This window comes from Homarus americanus, unplaced genomic scaffold (genome assembly GCF_018991925.1).
Source record: "Homarus americanus isolate GMGI-L3 unplaced genomic scaffold, GMGI_Hamer_2.0 scaffold57980, whole genome shotgun sequence".
NCBI classification, from domain to species: Eukaryota; Metazoa; Arthropoda; class Malacostraca; order Decapoda; family Nephropidae; genus Homarus; species Homarus americanus.
The window spans coordinates 23,777,387-23,800,139 of NW_024716703.1; the positions used below are offsets into that span (position 1 = coordinate 23,777,387).

Sequence of the window (22,753 nt, forward strand, 5' to 3'; positions counted from 1 at the left end):
TTTTATTGACGAAAATTCCTGGATTTCCGAAAAAAGAAAATAAAACTGAAAGAATATTGTATGATAGGACACTGAGGATGGAAGTTAAGGTTTAAAAAAAAGTGTGAATTTTATGAGAGAGAGAGAGAGAGAGAGAGAGAGAGAGAGAGAGAGAGAGAGAGAGAGAGAGAGAGCTTCCCTCGTATATAGTGAACATTGTACCCCCAGGCCAGCAGCTGTAACACTGACGAGTTTTACAATTTATTATCAGGAAGGGAGGAGAAAGTCTGGACTCTCCAGTGTTTTTACTCCTAGCAATACTTAAAGAATACAATTTATGGTAATAACTCGAAAAAAATAAATAAATAAATAAAATAAAATATAGTATAAAACGCTTAAACTCCAGAACAGTCTCGCTCTCCACAAAGAACAACGATTAATCATTGAGGGGTAAAAAAAAAAGGGCTGTGGTCATGTCTAAGGGCTGGTGTGGATAGTGATGGCTGGGCGGGCTAGCTGGCAGGGCAGGGAGCGGCTGGTGGGCTCAGTCAGTCTGCTATGAGCAGTTGTGTTGTGTGGAGAGTGGCGGTGTTCCTCAGCGCTGTGCTCCCGCCGTGGCAGGACATCACGCAAACTGTATTAGTAATGAGATAATTTGGACCACATATAGAACTGTGGGCCGATCATCTTATTAGATCATTCTTTTTATGGCGAGAGCGTGACGTGTTGCTGGTTTATTAATGATAATAACACCGAGGTGACTAATTAAACAAGAAAATAAACTGTGCGGTTATTTTTATTTTTTGTTTACATATTTTTTTGTCAATACATCTTATTGTCTTAGCACAAATTTACTGTGTGGGTCCAGCAGTGTACCGGGGCCGGGTCTTCATCACACAACTGTGGTCAACTGTCTGGTATTTCATGTTTCACAACTACCATCATCAATAAATGTTGGTAAAATATTCATACGCTAAAGTGTCGGGATGGTTTTCTTTCCTTTTCTTCCTTTTTGTGTGTTTGTTGAGGTTTTCTTCTGATGGTCTGTGGCTGATGACTTACTGAGAGGTGTTTTGTTTAAGTTATAATGCTGATCCACCTGATCCACCTAAGGGTTGTTCCACCACCATTCAGCATCTAGTGGGTTACTCCACTACCTTGGCAGGATGCTAGTTCATTAACTGTTGAGTACGCAAATTGCTGGTGTACAAGTAGGGACCCTAATCCTTTATTTCGGTCCACATTCGAACGCAAAATCCGTCAACGAGAGGAACACTTTATCAACAGAGCGACTCAACCAGCTGGGGTACTGCTGTCAACCCTCCTACCAGCTGGCTCCTGGTGGACACTCACACCAGCTTAATAGGACACATCCCTTTCCCAGCTGGTTAGGAGTACACATCCACCTGCCAACTGGTGCAAACTTAACTACCAGCTATTCACTGATGCAAGTATTCCCGTCAGAGGTTTACTTACATTAAAGTATTCTACCACATGTTACATTCTAGAGCATTTGACAGCTGGATACTGATGTAAACTATCCTGCCGGTCTATAATGCGTGTGAACCTCTGACCAAACTGAGTACAAATCATTCTATCTTCCCATTATTGGTGTAAACGTAATGAGTATATACTAGTTTAAACCAACCTATCACGTTACTATTAGTTTAAACCTATCATATTTTCCGTCCATGGTTGAACCTAACTCTCATTTCACCCCCCCCCTTGAATAAACCCATTCTGAGTTTACCTTGGTGTAAACTCAGCTACTGTTTTGATCATCATGTAAACTCATTATTAAGTTCAAATTGTAAAAAAGTTAATAATGTGTAGCTTCTTATTGATATTAACAAGAATTTCAGTTTTGTATTGGTGTAAACTTACCTGTATAGCGATGTAAACCCAACTATTAATTTTATATTAGTTTAAACCTAATTCCCTCAGGTTTACATTGTGTTTCCTATTCTTTTTAATGCAAAATTCCCCATTAAGTTTACATTTTACATTTATATTATTATTTGTTCTTTTTGAGGATAATTTAACAAGTTTACACTAAAAAATTTTCTTTAGGTTTGACTGAAGTTCACATCAGTTATATTCTTTCACTAAAAGTTTACACTACAGTTCCTCATTATCTGGTAAACCTAAAGTATACATTAATTAATATTTAGAAAAGATTCCCCTAGGGTTTACATAACTGATCAGTTTACACTCAACAATTACATAAACTGAAGAAAATATTCCTCTCAGTCAGACGATAATGTAAGGCTGAACTTGAGTGAGTTAAGAGCTGAGGTTTGTCACGTATGCCGTATGGTGGGTTGTCGCTTCCCATATTAATAGCCAGAGTTGATGATACATGCAATAGCCACAATAACAAATAGGAAAGGTCCATTTATATGCAAAAGCTTGTTAAAAAGTAATAATTGACGAATTGCACACGAGTGATGGTGGTTCATCAATCGAGAGAGGCGGACACGTATTTGTGATGTTATTCGGGAAAACTGAGTGTTGCCAGAACGTTAAAAAACAAAAGAATGACAGGAATAATACTGATGGTATTGTATTTATATTATGTTAAACTAGTAAGTGGTGTAGCTATGTAGTGAGGGTAATACTGATAACGTCAAAACAACTGAAGGAATATTATCCACCTGTGATATGAATTTTTTTACCTGGATTGAAATTACCCGGTTATGAAATAGAATAAATAATAAAAAATACGTATTGTGATGTCAAGAGTTCTGGGGAAACGAAGAGAAGTTCATTGATGAGAAAGTAAGTAGGAGTTTAGTGAAGGGAATAATTTGATGTTATGATAGTGAACTTGTGAGGGGGTGCTGTGTTGACGTTTTATGATGTCTTCTTTAGATGTATTATTATTATCATTATTATTATTATTATTATTATTATTATTATTATTATTATTATTATTATTATCATTTACGAACTAAACTGAACAACACTTTACTTAATATGGAATTAACTATCAGAGTTACACAACAACGGATAACAATTAATCAAACTAGCGAGTAATTAGTTGGGTACTATTGTAAACCAACCTGGCAGATGGGATAAACTCCTCCAGGGTAAACTGAACCTTGTGTATACCTTCCTTCCCATCCGTGATAATGTAAACTCATATTTCAGCTGGTTATTGACTTAACTCCACCTGCGTGATAGTATATTTTCAACCAGCTGTTTATTATAATTATCGTTACAGTTGGTTATTGATATAATGTCTTGTACCATCTGTTTATTAGTTTAATTTCATGTACCAGCTTTTTCTTGGGTTAAATTCTTAGAAAAGCTGGTATTTGGTAATTATTTAACCAGCTGTTGGTTTTCAATTATGTACCAGCTAAATAATGCAACAGTGTATAATATGAGTCATATACGAGGTGATTATATTTTACACAATCTGTTTCAATGTACAATGTAATTAACCTTTTCAGTATAATGAAAAGATCCCGTGAGGACGATGTCTTGACCCTTTCCATACCATGATTAATTCCCGTGGATAAGTCATCATACTCAAGGGATAAGTCATCAAACTCAAGGGATAAGTCATCATACTCAGGGATAAGTCATCATACTCAAGGGATAAGTCATCATACTCAAGGGATAAGTCATCATACTCACGGGATAAGTCATCATACTCAAGGGATAAGTCATCATACTCAAGGGATAAGTCATCATACTCAAGGGACCACTCATCGTACTCAAAAGATATCATTGTACTCAAGGGCCTGTTCATTGATATAATTACTTGAACCGATAACTCATATCAAAATTATTCCAACAAGTAACTTGGTATCAGCTGCTTCATTAAATATAATACCATTTTTGTTTTGTTTACTAGTATAATTAACTTATTTATATAATTAATCATACAAATCCATCATTAGTGTATACCTTTCTGTCGGGTGTTCTTGGACGTAAATAAACTAGTCCAAATTGTGTGTGTGTGCGTAAATACCTGAGTAAATATTTATACTGGATTAATTGGGAGATTCTAAAAGGCATTTCAGTATCAAATAAACCCGTAAAACTCTCTCACTTCGCCTGGTCAGAGGGACACCACACACACACACACACACACACGCACACACACACACACACACACACACACACACACACACACACGGTGGCCATTCACATCAAACTTTAAACCAATTGGGGATTGATTAAGAATAAATATGATACTAATTAGATATTTGAATTCGAAAAAGCTTTGGTTATATTTTTTTCAATGGTGAGGGATGCCATCTGCCAGCTGGGTATGTTATTTAGCCATCTGTCAGCCGGGTATGGTACTGACCCATCTGGAGCCGGGTTAATGAAATACACCCACTTGCCAGCTTTAAGGTGAAAACAGTCAGGTGGTTATAACACTTGGCCGCAGGTGGTGCAGGGAGAGAGGCACCAACCACAAGGGCCGGGTAGCCAATAACGTGCCGCCTTTTAGAGCCCCAGGAAGCAGTGGGCAGTTTGATGACAGCTGTAATACATTCCTCTCTAACGTGCAGGACTTAATGTTACTGTTGCTGCTGGTTGTTGTTGTGGTTGTAAACTTGAGGTGGAACATAAACTGATGGATATTTCTCCCTGGTGTGTGGGACTTGTTGATGTTGTGGTTGTTGTTGTAAGCTTGAGGTGAAATGGATTCTCAGTTGAACATTAAGTGATGGTCTTGTAGTGTGTGTGTTGACTGTGAAGTAGACCAGTGCCTCTAAGATGGACATTATTTCCACGCACGAGTTTTATATCTACCTGAAAGCTGTAATGGTAAAAATCCGATTCTTCAAGACTTGGGAGACGTGTCACGCTCCCAGACTCTTTATGCACGGTGTCAGTAGCAGGCAAGATGACGCCGTGCTTCTGAGGTGAACATTGTCATATATAAAAATTTTACTTGTGATTTCTATTAACTTATTCATTCAACGTAAAATATTTTGATTTTCTGAGTGTTTTTTTTCAGTGGTAAATGAATCTTACGGAAGGACACATCAACTACGCTTGAAATATCAAAAACGTATTCAATAAACCCAGAGTCGCGAAGAAAAGTGAAAAAAAAAGAGACAATGAAATCAGACTTTCCGTTTTCAAATTTGCTGCGCATTTCACCTCACCTTTAAGAGACAATGGACGAATGATTCCCAAGAGAACGATTACATAGCAGTTGAGAGCTGGTGAGAAGAAAAAGAGGAGACGATCATTGAGAGAGAAAGAGAGAGGGAAGCAATCGGTGACACCTGGAGGAGCACACAGTCAGTTGGTGTCGTCGGTGGGGACAAGACTGGGAAGATGGGCGGCCATGGTGCTGCTGGTCCCCTCACCACTACCACCTTCATCCTCGCCTGCTGCCTCGCCGTCCTCTCTGGTAAGTTCTTTTTCTATAGTTATAAGTCTCACGGGGTGCGTTAACTGTTACCACCCACTGTGTTAAGTGACTGTGTCTGTGTCTTAGAGCTGTGGCACAGGGTGGGTTAACAATGGTCATTCTCTGTGGTGCAGTACTGCAATTGTGTCATAGAGTAGATTAATCTGGTCATACTTTGTGGTATAACACTTCATCTGTGTCATAGAGGTTTAACTATGACCATCTACTGTAGTAACTGTCCTGCAGCTGCGTCACAGACTGGGTTAAAGACACTACAGCTCTGAAATGTCAACCTGTGAAACACAAAATCGACGCCGTGGTCAGTCAAGGCTGAACGGGTCTTACTATCTGTGTCGTGAGCTGAGCCAGACACTCTTTATTATGCTAAACCCCAGGACGAGGCTAACCATCTCGCTGAGGAATGTTACCTTACAAGATTGCAAGAGACCACCTGAAGGATGGTGGGTAATTTACATATTTATTCCATAGACGAAGACCTCACAGAGGTTTCTTACATGTAGTCAGAATTACCGCGAAAGATTTACCCATTTTATTTTTGAAATCTGTTTTTACTCCCAGACGAATTATGTAGGTCATAGCATCTACAACTACAGTTCTTCCATACATCTTCCTGCTCCGACAAACAGAGACCTGAGGTAACCAGAAGCTGTAGGTGTTTATTGTAAACCAAGTGGGGAATGATCAAATGGATTTATAGATACAGTATAATGAAAGAACTTTAAGTTCTGTATCCTTTAAAAGTTCTGTTTCTTCTCATCTTATCTGAACATTAGCTGAGAGACTTCATAATTTTTCACTTGGGTATAACTATTATAGGTTAAGTTTGCCTCTAATATTTCCTCATATTATATATATATATATATATATATATATATATATATATATATATATATATATATATATATATATATATATAAACACACACGAAATACACACACACACACAAACATGTACGTTCTAAAAACAGTATCGTGTGAACTCTGAACCCTGACATTACCTCTTAACACACACACACACACACACACACACACACACACACAGTGAACCCTTGACATAACCTTAACATCTGGAGGTCCGGCTTTTTTCATTTGGGCTAAAACAGTAGAGTTGGTTACAAATGGTGACAGGAAATAGTTTGACTGTTGGTTGGTCACGTGATCGTAGTAAGAAAGAAGTGTTTAATATCGTCCAGAGTCAATAAAGTGTTGAAAAACAGTGATATAACGTTGAGGTGTACAAGAAACAGGTGTGGAAGCAATGAATGAACATAATCATCCAAGTGATTACCAAAAATATGAATCAAAACAACTTAAGAGTGCAAATGAAAACATGTGCAATCTTCAGAATTTCACTGAGAATCTGTTTGAGCCAACCCCCCCCCCCCCCCCCCTCCAAAAAAAAAAACTCCCCCTTTGTACAGAGCGTAGACGAAAATTTCCGGTACTAAGAGTCGTCGAGATGTCCATGAGTGTCGCGGTAAAACATGTAAAAAACAAATAAATTGACGAGCAAAAATGAATAATTATGTTGTCCACTTTCAGTAAATAGGAATACGTGGAAGACATATTTTCTGTATTTTTATTTTCCACTTATTTCTATATAAGTAAACTGTATCCATCAAGTTAATATTCGCCAAAATAAAGTGTATGAGTCGCCTAAATGAAGAAGAAATTGTCGTCAAATTAAGTTATTTTTTGCCCCCAAATGATTTTTTTTCTCGCCTAAATGAAAGATTTATTTTATTATTTTTTTTTTCACCCAAAGGAAACACACCCGAGGACACGTGACCTTTCTGAGGGGCATAACTAACCTGACCTCACAGGCCTTAGTATTTTAAAACTCTTTTGATCTAAATTCTTTATCTGGATTTTCTGAGCGAGAACAATTAATTTCCTGCTAATTTATGTAGATTGTAGATCACTAGCTGACGCAGAGAAACGTATTGGGTTTTCCGTCGCATAAATTTACCAGCTTTTCATTGACCTGTTTAACTCAACGCAGCAACAAATTAAACTTATGGTGATAAATGCTTGGATAATCATGTTGTGGTAGATGCCGTGACTGGGTTGTATTAAGCTTCTCAGATTCACCTGTTAACGATTTTACTGAAATTTAGGTGTACGGCGTTCTTGCTTTGTGCTGTTATGGCTTGGATGGTGGTATTACTGTGTGTGTGTGTGTGTGTGTGTGTGTGTGTGTGTGTGTGTGTGTGTGAGCAGCCTGAGACACTGTTCTAAGGATCCATTATTTATTTGCTTGAAAATCTAAAAAAAAATCCTTGTTGCAACCTTTTTATCATATTTAAATGTCATTATATTTTATTAGCCATTAACCATTACCAACAAGTTTCATGACATATATTTAATTTACACTATATCTGACTATCACACTTTCATCCTTATTACTATGTGGCTGTTGTTACGTAGTGAACTGTAAACTTTAATTTAATTTATTCACAAAATACTCTCTCTTACACATTACCATCAGCGAACTCCAGTGCTGGTAGAGAGCTGTGTTAAAACTCTGCTTGCCTGAATATTGGACGCAACTTATCAACAATGGTTCAGAAACGTCGAGAAGAAATTGGACTCATGACCGTCGCGTGTGCTTAGTGTTGGTCCATCGCTGAAGGGCTTACTGGACCCCCACACGCACATTTTAACGTGTTCCCAAGAGCATTCGACACGCGGAAAGATTCACAACATTGTGATTGTCACATCTTAAAGTCAAAATTATATTAAAACAATACTATTTCGAGGACCAGTGACATCATCTTATGGTGTGAGTACCAGAGTGATGACCAATGACGTCATCTTATGGTGTGAGTACCAGACTGATGACCAGTGACGTCATCTTATGGTGTGAGTACCAGACTGATGACCAGTGACGTCATCTTATGGTGTGAGTACCAGAGTGATGACCAATGACGTCATCTTATGGTGTGTACCAGAGTGATGATCAGTGACGTCATCTTACACCTCCTCAAAAGTGTACGGTGTTAACCCATTATTTTCTTGTTCTCTACGTCAAGACCTATGGAAAAAAAGTAAGTGACAAGCCCAGATCCAGTTAGGTAACCCATACAGCTCCTTTCAAACATTATTCACACTACCTTTATATTAACGCATCTATGTAAATATTTAAATATGCATTATATCCTCTGGAAACATGATCTTGGTGTCTAAATTAGGGTTACTGACCATAGAAAATCGATTGGCGGTATTCGACATAGCTTCCTCATCCGGCTAACAGCAAGTACCTGCTACACGTGTTCATAAAAAGTTGCCAAATCGCCACAAACAGCAGTGACTCCGTTAGTTTTGTCATCTGGGCCTGACAGTCACTTGTTTCCAACGTGACGAATTTTGCTGTAGAATGTTTGGTCACTTATCATTGTAACATACCGGCGCTGTGACTGGATCCTATCTCCCTCAGTCATCCACCCCGACGCTGTGACTAGTTCCTATCTCCCTCAGTCATCCACCCCGACGCTGTGACTAGTTCCTATCTCCCTCAGTCATCCACCCCAACGCTGTGACTTGTTCCTATCTCCCTCAGTCATCCACCCCGACGCTGTGACTAGTTCCTATCTTCCTCAGTCATCCACCCCGACGCTGTGACTAGTTCCTATCTCCCTCAGTCATCCACCCCGGAGCTGTGACTGGATTTACCATCGTATAACCACCAACTTACTCATAAATCCACCTGACTGTAATATAAGATAACTTCACTGTTTATTTTATTAACTAAACTCTACTAATAACAAAAAAATAATAATATGGAAGATATAACTTTTTTCCCTGATTTTTTTTTTCTGCCTCGGATAAATATTTCGTAGTTATCAAATAATTAAAAACTTTCAAGTCTGGTGAATATCTAGATGGGAAAAAGAAACACTGATTAGATAGTAGGTCTCTCTGTCTGTCTGTCTGTCTGTCTGTCTGTCTGTCTGTCTGTCTGTCTGTCTGTCTGTCTGTCTTATCTTTCTTTTACTTCAACTTTTGTGTCGACTAGATCAAAGGAAAGAGCAGTTTTAAGAAATGACGGAGGAGAAGGGAAGGTGTGTGGGGGGGAGGGAGAGGGGTAGGGATGGAAGGTGTGTAGGGTGGAGGGGGGAGTTATTGGAGAGTTGTGTACTATGTATAAAAAAAGAGACATGAATAAGTTGAAAAATGAAGATGACATAACACACACACACACACACACACACACACACACACACACCGAGTGACAATGAACAAGCCCCAGGAGACAGACAGACAGACAGAGAGACAGACAGACAGACAGACAACGTGGTAAGTAACGTTCTGACAAAAGTCTCCCCCCAAAAATAAAGAATGATGAGCAAATTGAATTTCCTTCGATACATAGAGAAAACGTGAATCAGTTCAAAGAATCAGAGGAAAAACTGATTTATAGAGATTGGAACACCTGTGAAAATTAGTTACAGGTACAAGGAAGATATAATACTACGAACTAATTAAAAACAGGTAAAAGATTAATTCATTTTCTTCCTAAACTTGTGAAAAAACTTAATGAACACTTTGATGAAGGTGTGTGTGTGTGTGTGTGTGTGTGTGTGTGTGTGTGTGTGTGTGTTCAGGACATAGCAGACGACCAGAGACTCACACCTCTACAAAAACATTTCCAACAAGACTAAAAAATAAACCAATTAATGAACCTCACATAAATTAAAGTACCAGTTTACTTTACCTAACCTAACCTAACCTAACCAAACCATTTGTGCACAGGAGGATGGCGAACACAATTTAGAATCAAAGAGTTTAAAGATTTCGTCATATTTTCACCCAATTTTAAGGTGTATCCTCATTATATTACAAGAGTCTACACCCTATAAGTTTACCTCGTATACAACCCGAGCAATTTACTTCAAGAATATCCATCTGCTAGGATATACAGGGTGTCCAAAAATGTTTACCCTGATTAAAACATTAGAGCATTTATGGACACCCTGTAGTATTTACACACATTAGTACAAGGAAAGAAACCATTGCAATCACCCTCATTTCCCTAAAGGTTTCAATATATTTTTTTTCCCGGAAATAAACAAAGTTACTTGGATTCTTTTGTTGAGTCACGAGAGATGGATTTTTTACCCCGATACTTTGATAGTTTGTGATCTCACTGTCCGGGGGGAGGAAGGTGTTATACTCTAGTTAATGTAAATATAAATATTCAGTTATTTTTGGTGGCTGTGTTAGGCTGAGACAGATCACGTGAATGGTAATTACTCTTAACTTATCCAAGTCATCGTGTTTACATACATACATACATACATACATACATACATACATACACACATACATACACATACATACATACATACATACACACATACATACACACATACATACATACATACATACATACATACATACATACATACACACATACATACATACACATCCGAAAGTAGAAATATATTAGTTATTGTTGATTATAATGACCTTTTGTCCCCCACTGAAGCTAATTAACTGAGTCCTGTCTTTTGAATTTAATTTGACAAACAGGGATGGTCGTATTCTGTATTGGTATCTGAATAATTCGAATACAGCATAACAGGATATTCGGTATTGGTATTCATTACTATTAAAAATCCAAATATTTGCCATCCTATTCGAGTCCTTGGGAATGTATTTATATTCGTAGGATAATATAACGAATAATAGTTGTTTTATGGGTGGAAAAAAATCCTACACTTGGTTAATTAACTTATTTTGGGAGAGAGAGAGAGAGAGAGAGAGAGAGAGAGAGAGAGAGAGAGAGAGAGAGAGAGAGAGAGATGAGATGAGAGAGCCAGCCAGAGAGAGACTTTAAGACTTCATATCCTAAAGACGAAAAAACTAAAAAAAAATAAGACTTAAAATTGAAAAAAATGCCAGATGGGGGTTAACTTTCCACACTCCTGACTTTCCCACAGCACTCCACTTTCCACACTGGGGCTTTCACACTGTGCACACTTCCCACCCCGTTAACTTTCTGTTAACTTTCCCACACTCCTGTTAACTTCACACTTAACACACCCTGTTAACTTTCCCACACTCCTGTTAACTTTCCCACACTCCTGTTAACACTTCCCACACTCCTGTTAACACTTCCCACACTCCTGTTAACTTTCCCACACTCCTGTTAACTTTCCCACACACTGTTAACTTTCCCACACTACTCATACTCCTCTTCCACACACGCTCTACCTTTTCCGCTATCTTGTCCCCGCTCTATGTATCTTACTCTCGGGGAAAGGCAATTTATAGGACAGGTCACAGAGATGGATCGCCCGGGGTCGCCCAAGTCGACACAAGAAAAGGTTTTGGCATATCATAAAGTAACATTGACGTACTTGTGTTACATAAACTGGGCGAGGGGGCTTCAGTACTGTCAATCATTGTCTTGACCTTACGTAAACTTGAGAGGAAGAAGCGTAATGGGGGGAATATTTCTTTAGTGATATTTTGGTTTTGTTGAACTATTGATAAAACCTCAATGTAAGAAGGAAAAATCTCTTGGAATATGATCAACTGCGATTATTATTGTCTTTTATAACTTAAGGAGACAGTGAAGGTTTTCTCTATAAAAGGATTTTCTAATATTAAATAAAATGCTGTAAAAAATATATATATGTAAAGGTGAAAACATAGTCGGTATATCAAAAGGTGCTGACCTCTACCTTTCACACCCCAGAGAGTGAAAATATTCGGCCGAAGTGAAAGACGGTTCTGAAAATGATAGTATTTTATAAACAAGACCTTAACCCCAAGACAGGCAACAATAACAGATGGAATACTGAACACTTGAAATATTATACATACATACATACATACATACATGCATACATATATATACCCCATGTGTATTCATTTCATTAAGTCGAAGACACTGTAGTTTCTCTAACGTTGTCAATCTCTTGGTTATGATCTAGCTTGTCTGTACTCTGGAATGAACAACCCTGACAAGTTTCAAGACTATCCATTCACCCATTTAAAAGTTGTTTATCTTCTCTACGGACGCCACGGACGCTACGGACGCTACGGACGCCACGGACGCTACGGACGCCACGGACGCTACGGATATTCGACCACTCTCGCTGTTCCTTAATGTACCGTGAAATCTCTTGGGGAAACATTATACTGGTTTCTGGTGTTATGTAAGAGCTAACCTAAAGATTAATGTATTTATTTTTATATTTCTAACATTCATTTGTTTAGTTTCTTTTGTATTAGGTTGAAAAGTTAAATTAGGTTAGGTAAAGTTAGGTAAGTCAGGTTAGTTTAGGTTAGGTTAGGTACAGCATTACACATAGGTTTCAGAACCTTCAGTTAATGCAATTACTATGTTAAAAAACTACGAACATTATCATAATATATTCTCATCTTCGCATCAGCAGCAGCTTCGTGAGTAGGTCCAGGTCCAGGGTGGTAAGACTTGAGTTTACCTGGAGAATGAGACGACTTGCGACTCGTGTCTCATCAATACGCTATAGGGTCGTGCAAGACGCTCATATGCACCAGGGGACCCGCAGCCTGGGCTCTCGTACTGCCGACGCTGCTCAATAGATGGCGGTGATGGGCACTCCCGCTCCGCCGCCTCATCCCATCACTGCTGGTGAAATGTAGTAGTAATCGATGCTGGGTCCACGATGTAAGCCCTCCCATCCTCCCATCCCCAGCACACACTTCGTTTTTTTTCTCCCTCCCACGAGTGCATTCTCCTCAAGCTCTTCAGACATTAGGAACTCTTGAATTATTTTGCCTCTGTAATACACCAGGAAGGGGATTGATACCTCTCTCCCCTCACCGGCTTATAATGCTCGTTAAGGCGGAGGAATAATGACGCAGTGGAGGATCATAACAGAAAAAAAAAAAGTAATATGATTCTTCCCTGTGTGATGGTTCTCTTCCAGCCCCCATCTTACACCACGCTTGTGTCCGCCCAGCAATCATTCCACCCTCTCGTGTTTCTTCTTCCCTTTAAATTGACACTCCTTCCTGAGCTCTCCCATTGTCTGGTCGCTGCGTCTCCTTGCGTCTTGAGGGAGCCTGGAGGAGGAGGAGGAGAAGTCTCTTTTTATCCATTTCTCTGGGGGAGGAAGAGGGAGGAACCCTTTCTCACGCGTTTTGTATGTAAACAAATATAAAAGAGTTCTTCCTTGACGTGATGGGTAAGTTGATATCCCCAGGAGCCTGTGTGTGTGTGTGTGTGTGTGAATATTTGCTCAGTACTACACTCGACTACACTGCACTGCATGTTTACAAGTATACACCTCTACCACTCACTCACACACACACACCTACACACTCACACACACTCTAAAACATACTTCAGGAACCACGAAAACCAACCACGTCTCAGTATAAACACCTTCAGTTGCTGTGGCTTAGTATGCTTCCCACCGTGCTTAACGAGGAGTACTGAATCATTAACAACATTTATAAGAATTCTAGCTAGTGGTGATTGTGGTTGTTAGTGACGATTGTGGTAGCTAGTGGTGATTGTGGTTGTTAGTGGCGATTGTGGTAGTTAGTGGCGATTGTGGTAGTTAGTGGTGGTTGTGGGACTTAGTGGTGGTTGTTATTGGTGATTGTGGTAGTTATTAGTGGTTGTGGAAACTAGTGATGGTTTTGAGTGGTGATTGTGGTTGTTAGTGGTGGTTGCTTGTGGTGATCTTGTAGGTATAATAGTAGTAGTAGTGGTTGTTTGTGGTGATCTGTGTTTGTGGTCGGAGGAAAAAAATAAACAACTACTCATAAAAACATCATCAAAATAAAACACACACACACACACACACACACACACACACAAGGGAAAAAAGTACCTCCTACGTTAGCCACACCATAACCGCGTTTACAAGAGAGGCTTCGGAGCACCAGTGTGTGTGTGTGAACCACCTCTCCCGTCTCCTGGCCTGGGGACTACACCACATGGAGACGCTTAATATATTGAATTGCCTCGTGCACAACAATATCTCGATAAAGGTCTATTTACACCTGATAATGGCCTAAGTTTGGTCTTAATGCCTTCTCGCTCTGTGGTTTTTACTGTTATTGGCTCCCAAAGACGTGATATAACGCTGGGCGAGTCTACTGGCCGGAAATTTTTGTCTTTCCTCGGACTAGGAAGTGTACAAGAGATACAGTATGGTAGCACACACAAAGTTTGTCTTTTCTCCCACCGTCGCCGTTCAATCATCCTTACCGCTGTAACATCCTTCCATAAACCACTCAGGTTCCCTTCCCTCGTCCTTGGGTGTGAGGAAGAGGAGGTATAGGTGTGGAGATTGTGAGTTGTATGAACGCTTCTTATCTCCCTCACCAGATACAGTATATCACAACAAGTGTACACAGACGTGCTGAGTGAGAGGGCGAGAACCGGCCGCAGCCCAGCCTGACTTTATTGTTATTATACACACACACACACACACACACACACACACATGCTACGACTCTACATGCTACGACGACTCAGGACACTTGGGGCACCCATGCAAGAGCTGAGGACTATTTACAACGTATTTATTCTCCCCAAATTAACGTATGCGTCACCAGCCTGGTCGTCTTCTCTCAACTCCACCCAACAACGTCAGCTAGAGCAGGTACAGAAGAGGGCCTGCAGAATCATTCTCGGCGCAGACTACTCCGGCTACACCAACGCTTTCTCCACCCTGGAAATGCCATCCCTCAGTGACCTCCACCACCACGCACTTGCAGGATTTGGCAGTGGGCTACTGCACCATCCTCATCATCGCTCCCTACTGCCACAGGCAGTTCCCCGCCCACCTGGCACAGTCCGCCACTACAACAAAATTCAGCCCATAAGAGCCCGCACTGATATATATAAGAACAGCACCATCCCATCTATTGTTAAAAGAATAAACAGCTTCTGATTCGTGTACTGTACAGCCCTGTAAATGTATTAAATGTATATTATTATGTCTAAATCACATGTAAGCTTGTATATTTTCAGCTACCGGCTGCAACTCTATTAATAAACCGTTTATTATTATTATTATCACACACACACACACACCTTTTGAAGTCAACCCACTGGTCTTGTTTCAGTCTCTGCCCCCAAGCTGGAACCATTGACCATTATAACAAGAGGTGAGTTCTATATCCACTCAGCCACCGCATCCTTAATAACTGTAATAGCTGACATTAACATCATGAACTATGTGAAGCACCCGGTCCAATTACACAGATGTATATACAGTATATACCCAGTTGTCTCCACCATGGGTCAGGGTTTAAACTTTAAGTGTTCGGGGTTCAATGGTTCGGGGTTCAGGGGTTCAGGGTTCAGGGGTTCGGGGTTCAGGGGTCCGGGGTTCAGATATCAAGAGTCAGGGATTCATGAGTCCGGTAATCCAGGGTACACTGATGAAGGGGTTCAGGGGTCAGGAGTTCAGGGATTGGCGTTTCAGGGTTCAAGGTTTCAGGAATCAAGCGTCGGGGCTCAGGGTTTCAGGGGTTCAGGGAGGTCGGAGGTTCAGAGGTTTTTGGGTCGAGGGTTCAGGGGTCCGGAGTTCAGAAGTTTGGGGTTTCATGGGTTGGGGTTCAGGGGTTCAGGGATCCGGGGTTCAGGGTTCAAGTGTTCAGTAGTGCTCAAGACACAAGCAAGGGCTTCAGCCGCTCAGCAAAGTTTTAACAAGATCTTGACAGACTGAGCCTCGCGTATGATGAAACTTGCTCAATTTGGATCATTGAGCTCAAGTAACAACGGAAAATTCGTAAGTAACTTTCCAGTGATGGTATTTTCTCAATGACAACCTAACATAAGCTAACTTAAGCTAACCCAAGCTAACCTAAGCAAAACCTAAACTAACCTAACCTACCCTAAGCTAAGCTAAGCTAAACTGAGCTAAGCTTACTTAACTTAAGCTAACCTAAGGAAACCTAATCTACTCTAACATAAGCTAACCTAACCTCAATAAAGTGAAATTACCTTACCTAATTTATTTTCATTTAATCTAACCTACCTTGAATTAGATAAACCTAAACTTAACCTAATCTATGTCCCTTTACTCTAACCTAACCTAACCAAACTCAACTTCTTCCCTGGAAAAAAAAAATGTATATAGTAATTAGAAAAGCGAAGGACTAAAAGTTAAGGCTGAAGGAAGCCATCACCATAAAGACTTCAGAGTGAACCAAAAGCTGTGACAAGAATTATTTGGGAGGAAGAAACTCACTCGTGTGTCTCTCTTTACAACACAATATTCCCAACAGACAGACAGACAGACACACTACTACTACTACTACTATTCGGAATCAAGTATGACGATCATCCAGACAAAACAAATAATACATATTCCTTCAGGTACTGTAAGGACAATTATAACTTCTCAACAATTATATTCTGATCATTATTGAAGACTGACACCTGCAACATATTTACAACCTGTCTGCAGTGAGTTAAGTCAGATTCTTGCAAGAGTATTAATTCGTTTTATTTTGTTATTGTCTTGTAATGTAAGGGAAATGTGTGATGAATTCTGGGAGCAAGAGCTATTATTGTCTGCACACACTGAGGGGCTGATCTCGTCTTGACACCTAATGAACTGATATCATCCACACACACACACACACACACACACACACACACACACACACACACACACACACACACACACACACACCAAACTCTCAATGGATGATATATTTCAAAGACTATTTCCCGTGACTGGAATATCGCCTCAACTTGACCTACATTGAGAAACTTTCGAACACAAAACAGGTCTTATGTACGAGCTTCATAATGATGGCTATTGTGCAGAACGATTTTCATACTATTATCACATGTCCAAGGCAGACTCATTTCACCTAGCTGTGAATGGGTGCTTAATGTTACAGTAAAGATTATAAAGACAGATAAGAACAGTGTCAGCTATTCCGCCTCCTTATCAACAAATTCTTAGTTTATAGTCTACACTGTATTATATTCTCACTGCGTTTGTATTCCGCTTTCAAGAGTAAAAATGATAAAATAATATGTAAATATGGATGATAAAGTAACATAAACACAGAGACAAAATAAAAGCTGGCATAAAACTTCCCTGTTCGACCTGTTTCTGTGTTTCCGTCTCGTCTTAAGATGTTTTTGTTTGACGTAAATTGACACACACACAGATAATGTCTTCATCCCATTGTGGCGCCCAAGATTGTTCTACACCGCCTCTTGTACGTGGAATATAGTGAACAGAGATAACATTCACCAATAAGGGAAAACATAACTTCAGGATGGAAATATCGCTCGAGGTAATAAGAGCCACAAGGGTTGGCTGGAGGTTAACGTTCTCTGTCTACCACAAGTCATAGGCGTCCCCTTCTGTGACTCCTTATTGCTTGGCGGAGATCACAGGATTGGATGATCGACCTAGATTTGATGATATTTCTCCTAGGAATCATGATTGATTTACAAACATACATAAACACATAATATGTAACATATATACATAAGCAAAAGACCTACAACTGGTAAAAATTAGTTTATTTTTTCCAGTGTCAAGTTTGTTTGAATATGTATGTATGTATGTATGTATATATGTATGTATGTATGTATGTATGTATGTATGTATGTATGTATGTATGATAAACGCCACACCAACTTATAGAAATATGCATCGGAAAGGTCTTGTGTTGGGGAACGTCTTAGTGATAAATAAGGGGAGGAGGTGGATGGCGAGATGGTTGTGGCCACCGCCAGCTAATACGCTACTAACACCGCGAGGACTACAAACCTGTTATAGAGTAGGAGTTTAATGTACTAGGATTAAGATAAATAAGAATGAATTATAACCAGATAGAAGAATACTGAATTATTTAATCTTTCGTACACATGTGTTAACTGAAAATATATCAAGAAAGGTTGACCCAAATGCATTCTTGATATCACCTCAAAACATCGAGCGACGTCCTTCAGAAACCAGGGCATCGTTCATTATGCATACGAGGAGCAAAATAATACCAATGTCGAGTTCTGCAATGCAAATACAGGCTTTTTCAGGACGCCGTGTTTCACCCCAAGGCTTTATAAGTCTGAGACAAACACAGACGCTTTGAGATATTCCTGTTCTCACCGAGTATAGGATTAGACAAGAGTGAATACCGCTATTCTGTTGGTCTAACTTTACCGTTTAGAGTCAGAATGCTGTATGCCTATTTGCCTAACTTCTGTCACGACTATCTATCACTTCTCCCTCAGGATTTTGTCACTAGATTCTCCTACAAGTTACTGCCAGTACCACAGACCCCCTCCCTACAACTGTCCCTCGCCTATCTGAGACACAAAACGGATTCACTTGACAGACAGCTAAAACGACCAGCTCCTGTAAAACACCCACAGATAATAAACCATTTGATTTACAACCGACCCCCCCCCCCTTGACCTGACCTGACGTGATCCAGATTATAAACATGACCTGAGGTTTGAACCGACGTAGTGAGGTAGAAATATAAAGATAAATGTACCACTCGATTCTCCAAGGATTTATTCTCACCTCTCTCCTTGTCGTAAACATATTATCCCCCTATCCCCTCCTGACAGTTCCCTCCGTCGTGACATATGGCTTTCCCACCTGACAATGCGAGTCTGGTTAGGTGTATCTCGTCAAACAACCAACCAACCAACCAACCTTCCCAGACCACATCCTTTAGTGCTTCTTTACCATTTGTCATTCGTTCCTTTCTGTGCCTTACTTTTCTTTTTATGCACCAATATGGTCTTTTATTTTCCGCTTTATTCATTTCTGCTAAAAGCATCGTCTCTACGATGATGACATTTTCCTCACACTTATCCCCTCACCTAACTTCCTCACTTCACACCCCCTCACCTCCCCCTCCTGGATAGGCCAGCATAAGCATAATGTGAGAAAGAGCTGATTAATCGAAGCTAGCATCCCCCCTGATTCTTTCCTCCTCCTGACCCACTTCCCCTGGCCTACTCTCCCCTGGCCTACCTCCCCCTGACCTACCTCCCCTGTTCTACTTCCCCCTGACCTAACTCCCTTTGACCCGGGAATGAAGGGTATTTATTTCTCACCTTTAAGCTATCTATCTAGTCAAGAGGGAAGACCTTCTTAAAATTATCATATAACACAAAAGAAAACGGAACCGAATAATTAAGAATTGTTTAGCAAAATATTACTGAATAAAACAATATATTCAGTAAATATAGATTTGATTCTGATAGATTTAATGTAAACAGATTTCAGAAAGTGCTAACAATAATAAATTGAAGATAGATTTAACAGAAGTAGATTAACAACAACGATGGAATATAAAATAAATTAACAAACATTAGCAAATAAAATTACCAAAGCAAACTAAAAGGGATAAGTAATGAAAAAAAAATAATTCGAATAAAAAAGGACAAATTCAATAAAGACATCTGAAAGAAAAGTCGAAAATAGTTTATACAATTGGGTGGTGGAGAACGAAGGAGAGAGACTCAATAAAGGAGAAAGTCCGGGAGAGAATACAGGCGACATAGATGGACTGGAGAGAAAGAGAAAATTCAGAGCCGCATTTAGTGTGGCTGGCAGTGAAAGAGGTGATGCTTTAATTTACTCTCAACTTGATTCCTCACAGCAAAGAAGGAACGCTCTTTAAGTTAACGAGGGAAGGATTAAACCTGACTAACGAGAGAGATAGAGATGGATAGACAGACAGAGACAGAGAGGGACAGAGATAGATAAGAGAAAGATATAGAGACAGAAAAGCAGACGTAAAACAGACAGACAGAAGAGAAATATACAAGGAGAACAGATAGGACAGATAGAGAAAGGGAAAGGTGATCACACAAACTGGAACAATGAACAAAGAGAAGGAAGAATCTGCAGAAGGTATAAGGAGTCTACTGAACAATTCAACACACTGGAACAATGAACAAGGATAATGGAACAAAGAACAGAAAGAAGAGTCTGAAGAGGCTGTAAATGTCTGCTGAACAACCCAGGATAATGGAACAAAGAACAGAAAGAAGAGTCTGCAGAGGCTGAAAATGTCTGCTGAACAACCCAGGATAATGGAACAAAGAACAGAAAGAAGAGTCTGCAGAGGCTGAAAATGTCTGCTGAACAACCCAGGATAATGGAACAAAGAACAGAAAGAAGAGTCTGAAGAGGCTGTAAATGTCTGCTGAACAACCCAGGATAATGGAACAAAGAACAGAAAGAAGAGTCTGAAGAGGCTGTAAATGTCTGCTGAACAACCCAGGATAATGGAACAAAGAACAGAAAGAAGAGTCTCCAGAGGCTGAAAATGTCTGCTGAACAACCCAAACAATGGAACAATGAACAAAGAAGATAAAAAGTCTTCAGAGGGTGTAGAGGTCGGCTGAACAATCCAATACACTGGAACAATGAACAACGAAGAAACAAGCGTATAAATCTGCTGGGAATTTTGCATCATCTCCCTAAAGTGTGTGTAACTCTCAACTGCCTCCTGAGATTAACAAGACAAAGACCATCACCATCATCTTCTTAAGGGGATTCCAAGCAAATGACCCTACACTGATCCAGGGGAAGAGATGAAGAAAATCAGATTAGGTGTAGAAAATGTCATAATGGAATAATTATCTAATGGGGGGCGTTAAGAGAGTAAAGATTTAGAGAGAGAGAGGTTTCTACTATGAGTTTAATTGTCGTGTGGTGCAGATTATAATGTGCTAACATGTTGAATGGAGGGATACATGTACTGTACAGTTGAGGCCTTTTCCGAATGGTACACTCAGCGTTGTCAATCCACTCTCTTCATGAGGTGTGAATCTGTAGCATTCACGAGTGAGAGTGAGAGGGGGATGGGGGGATGCCAGGGCCGGGGAATGACAGGGCCGGGGAATGACAGGGACGGGGATGACAGGGCCGGGGAATGACAGGGATGGAACAGAAATAATGAGTAGGCTGGAAGGATTAATGGGAATGATAGGCTGGGGGATGATAGGACGGGGAATGATAGGGGCTGGGGAATGATAAGGGCTACAGTTGGGAATGATAGGGACGTGGGAATGACAGGGTTGGGAATAGGAGGGAACATAGGATGGGAAATGAGAGGCGGGAATGACAGGGATTTGGGAAACAAGGAAGCAACACTGGACGGGGAATGACAGGGCTGGGGATGACAGGATGGGGTTTATTAGGCTGGGGAATGACAGGAAGGGGAAATGACAGGGCTGGGAATGATAGGGAATGACAGGCTGGACAAGCAGGACGGGGACGACAGGGCCGGGGAAATGACAGGGACGGGGAATGACAGGACTTGGGGAAGGTTAGGAATGACAGGGCTGGGGAAATGACAGGAAGGGAATGACAGGCTGGGGAAGGCATTTTGGAATACAGGGCTGTAAATAGATGTACAACATAGGAAGGAAGTTTAAGGATTGAACAGAAAATGTAATGATAGGGCTGGGAATGAAAATTGGGGAAATACAGGGCGGGAATGACAGGGCAGAATGATAGGCTGGGGAATGATAGGCTGGGGATGAGTAGGGCTGGGAAATGTGATAGGGTCAGTCACAGCCGGGGATGACAGGCTGGGAAAACGATACAGGCCGGGGGGTTCATAGGGTCGGGGAAATGACAGGGCCGGGGAATGACAGGGCCGGAGAATGACAGGGCCGGGGATGACAGGGCCGGGGAATGACAGGGCCGGGGAATGACAGGGCCGGTGTGTGAGAAGGTGGCGGGTTATGGGGGACAAGCCGGGTGTCTCAAGTGTTCTTTTATGATAACTTTCATGACTCAATAAATAAGGAATTTTTTTATTCTATTTACATTAATATCAAATAATTAATATAATGTAATATGCAATAAAAACATATCAAGGAAGTAGGTAAACTGAATTTATTTTTAAATAACATTAATGTGTGAATGACAATGATTAATAAGTCGGCAGCAGTTCCACCTGTTGCAAGAATTTTCTGCCTGGTTAGAATTTTAATACAGTTATACATGGGACTTGAGGTAGTAGACCAACTGATGTATAATAGTTTTTATATAATGTTTTGTCATTTTACGCATCAGTTACAGATAATAGAGTTCTGGTAATGTCAGTTTCATGAAATATTGTTGTCAACATAAAGTAATATCCGCCGTTTACAGGTTGATCAGTGGTGGTAGCCTCGCACAGGTTCCTCTCTTATGGTTGTTTACAGGTTAACACCGAGAGAGGCACCATACATAACATCCATAACACATATTCATTTTTTAAGTAACTGTGTTTGGAGAACCTCTGCGTCGCGCTTAAACATGCTCGTAAATGCACTGGGCAGCCTTCACAACTCATTAGACCCTCGCCCTCCCCAACGAGCGTTATGAACATGGCAGCCAAAGTGTTACGAGTCTGTGACAATGGTTAC

At 40.3% G+C, this 22,753-nt stretch overlaps 1 protein-coding gene across 2 annotated transcripts in view; it reads left to right on the forward strand.

The window, feature by feature from the left end:
* Window positions 1–538: 538 nt before the first annotated feature.
* LOC121858345 (zwei Ig domain protein zig-8-like) overlaps window positions 539–22,753 on the forward strand; it is a 36,868-nt gene continuing 14,653 nt past the window's right edge. The window contains exons 1-2 of one of the 2 annotated variants that reach the window (XM_042354754.1): window positions 539–615; window positions 4,961–5,362. In XM_042354754.1, the coding sequence (XP_042210688.1) occupies window positions 5,287–5,362 (76 nt within the window). In that variant the 5' untranslated portion in view covers window positions 539–615; window positions 4,961–5,286. Of the gene's footprint in view, window positions 622–4,960; window positions 5,363–22,753 lie in introns of both variants that reach the window. The other variant, XM_042354753.1, reaches the window with a different exon arrangement.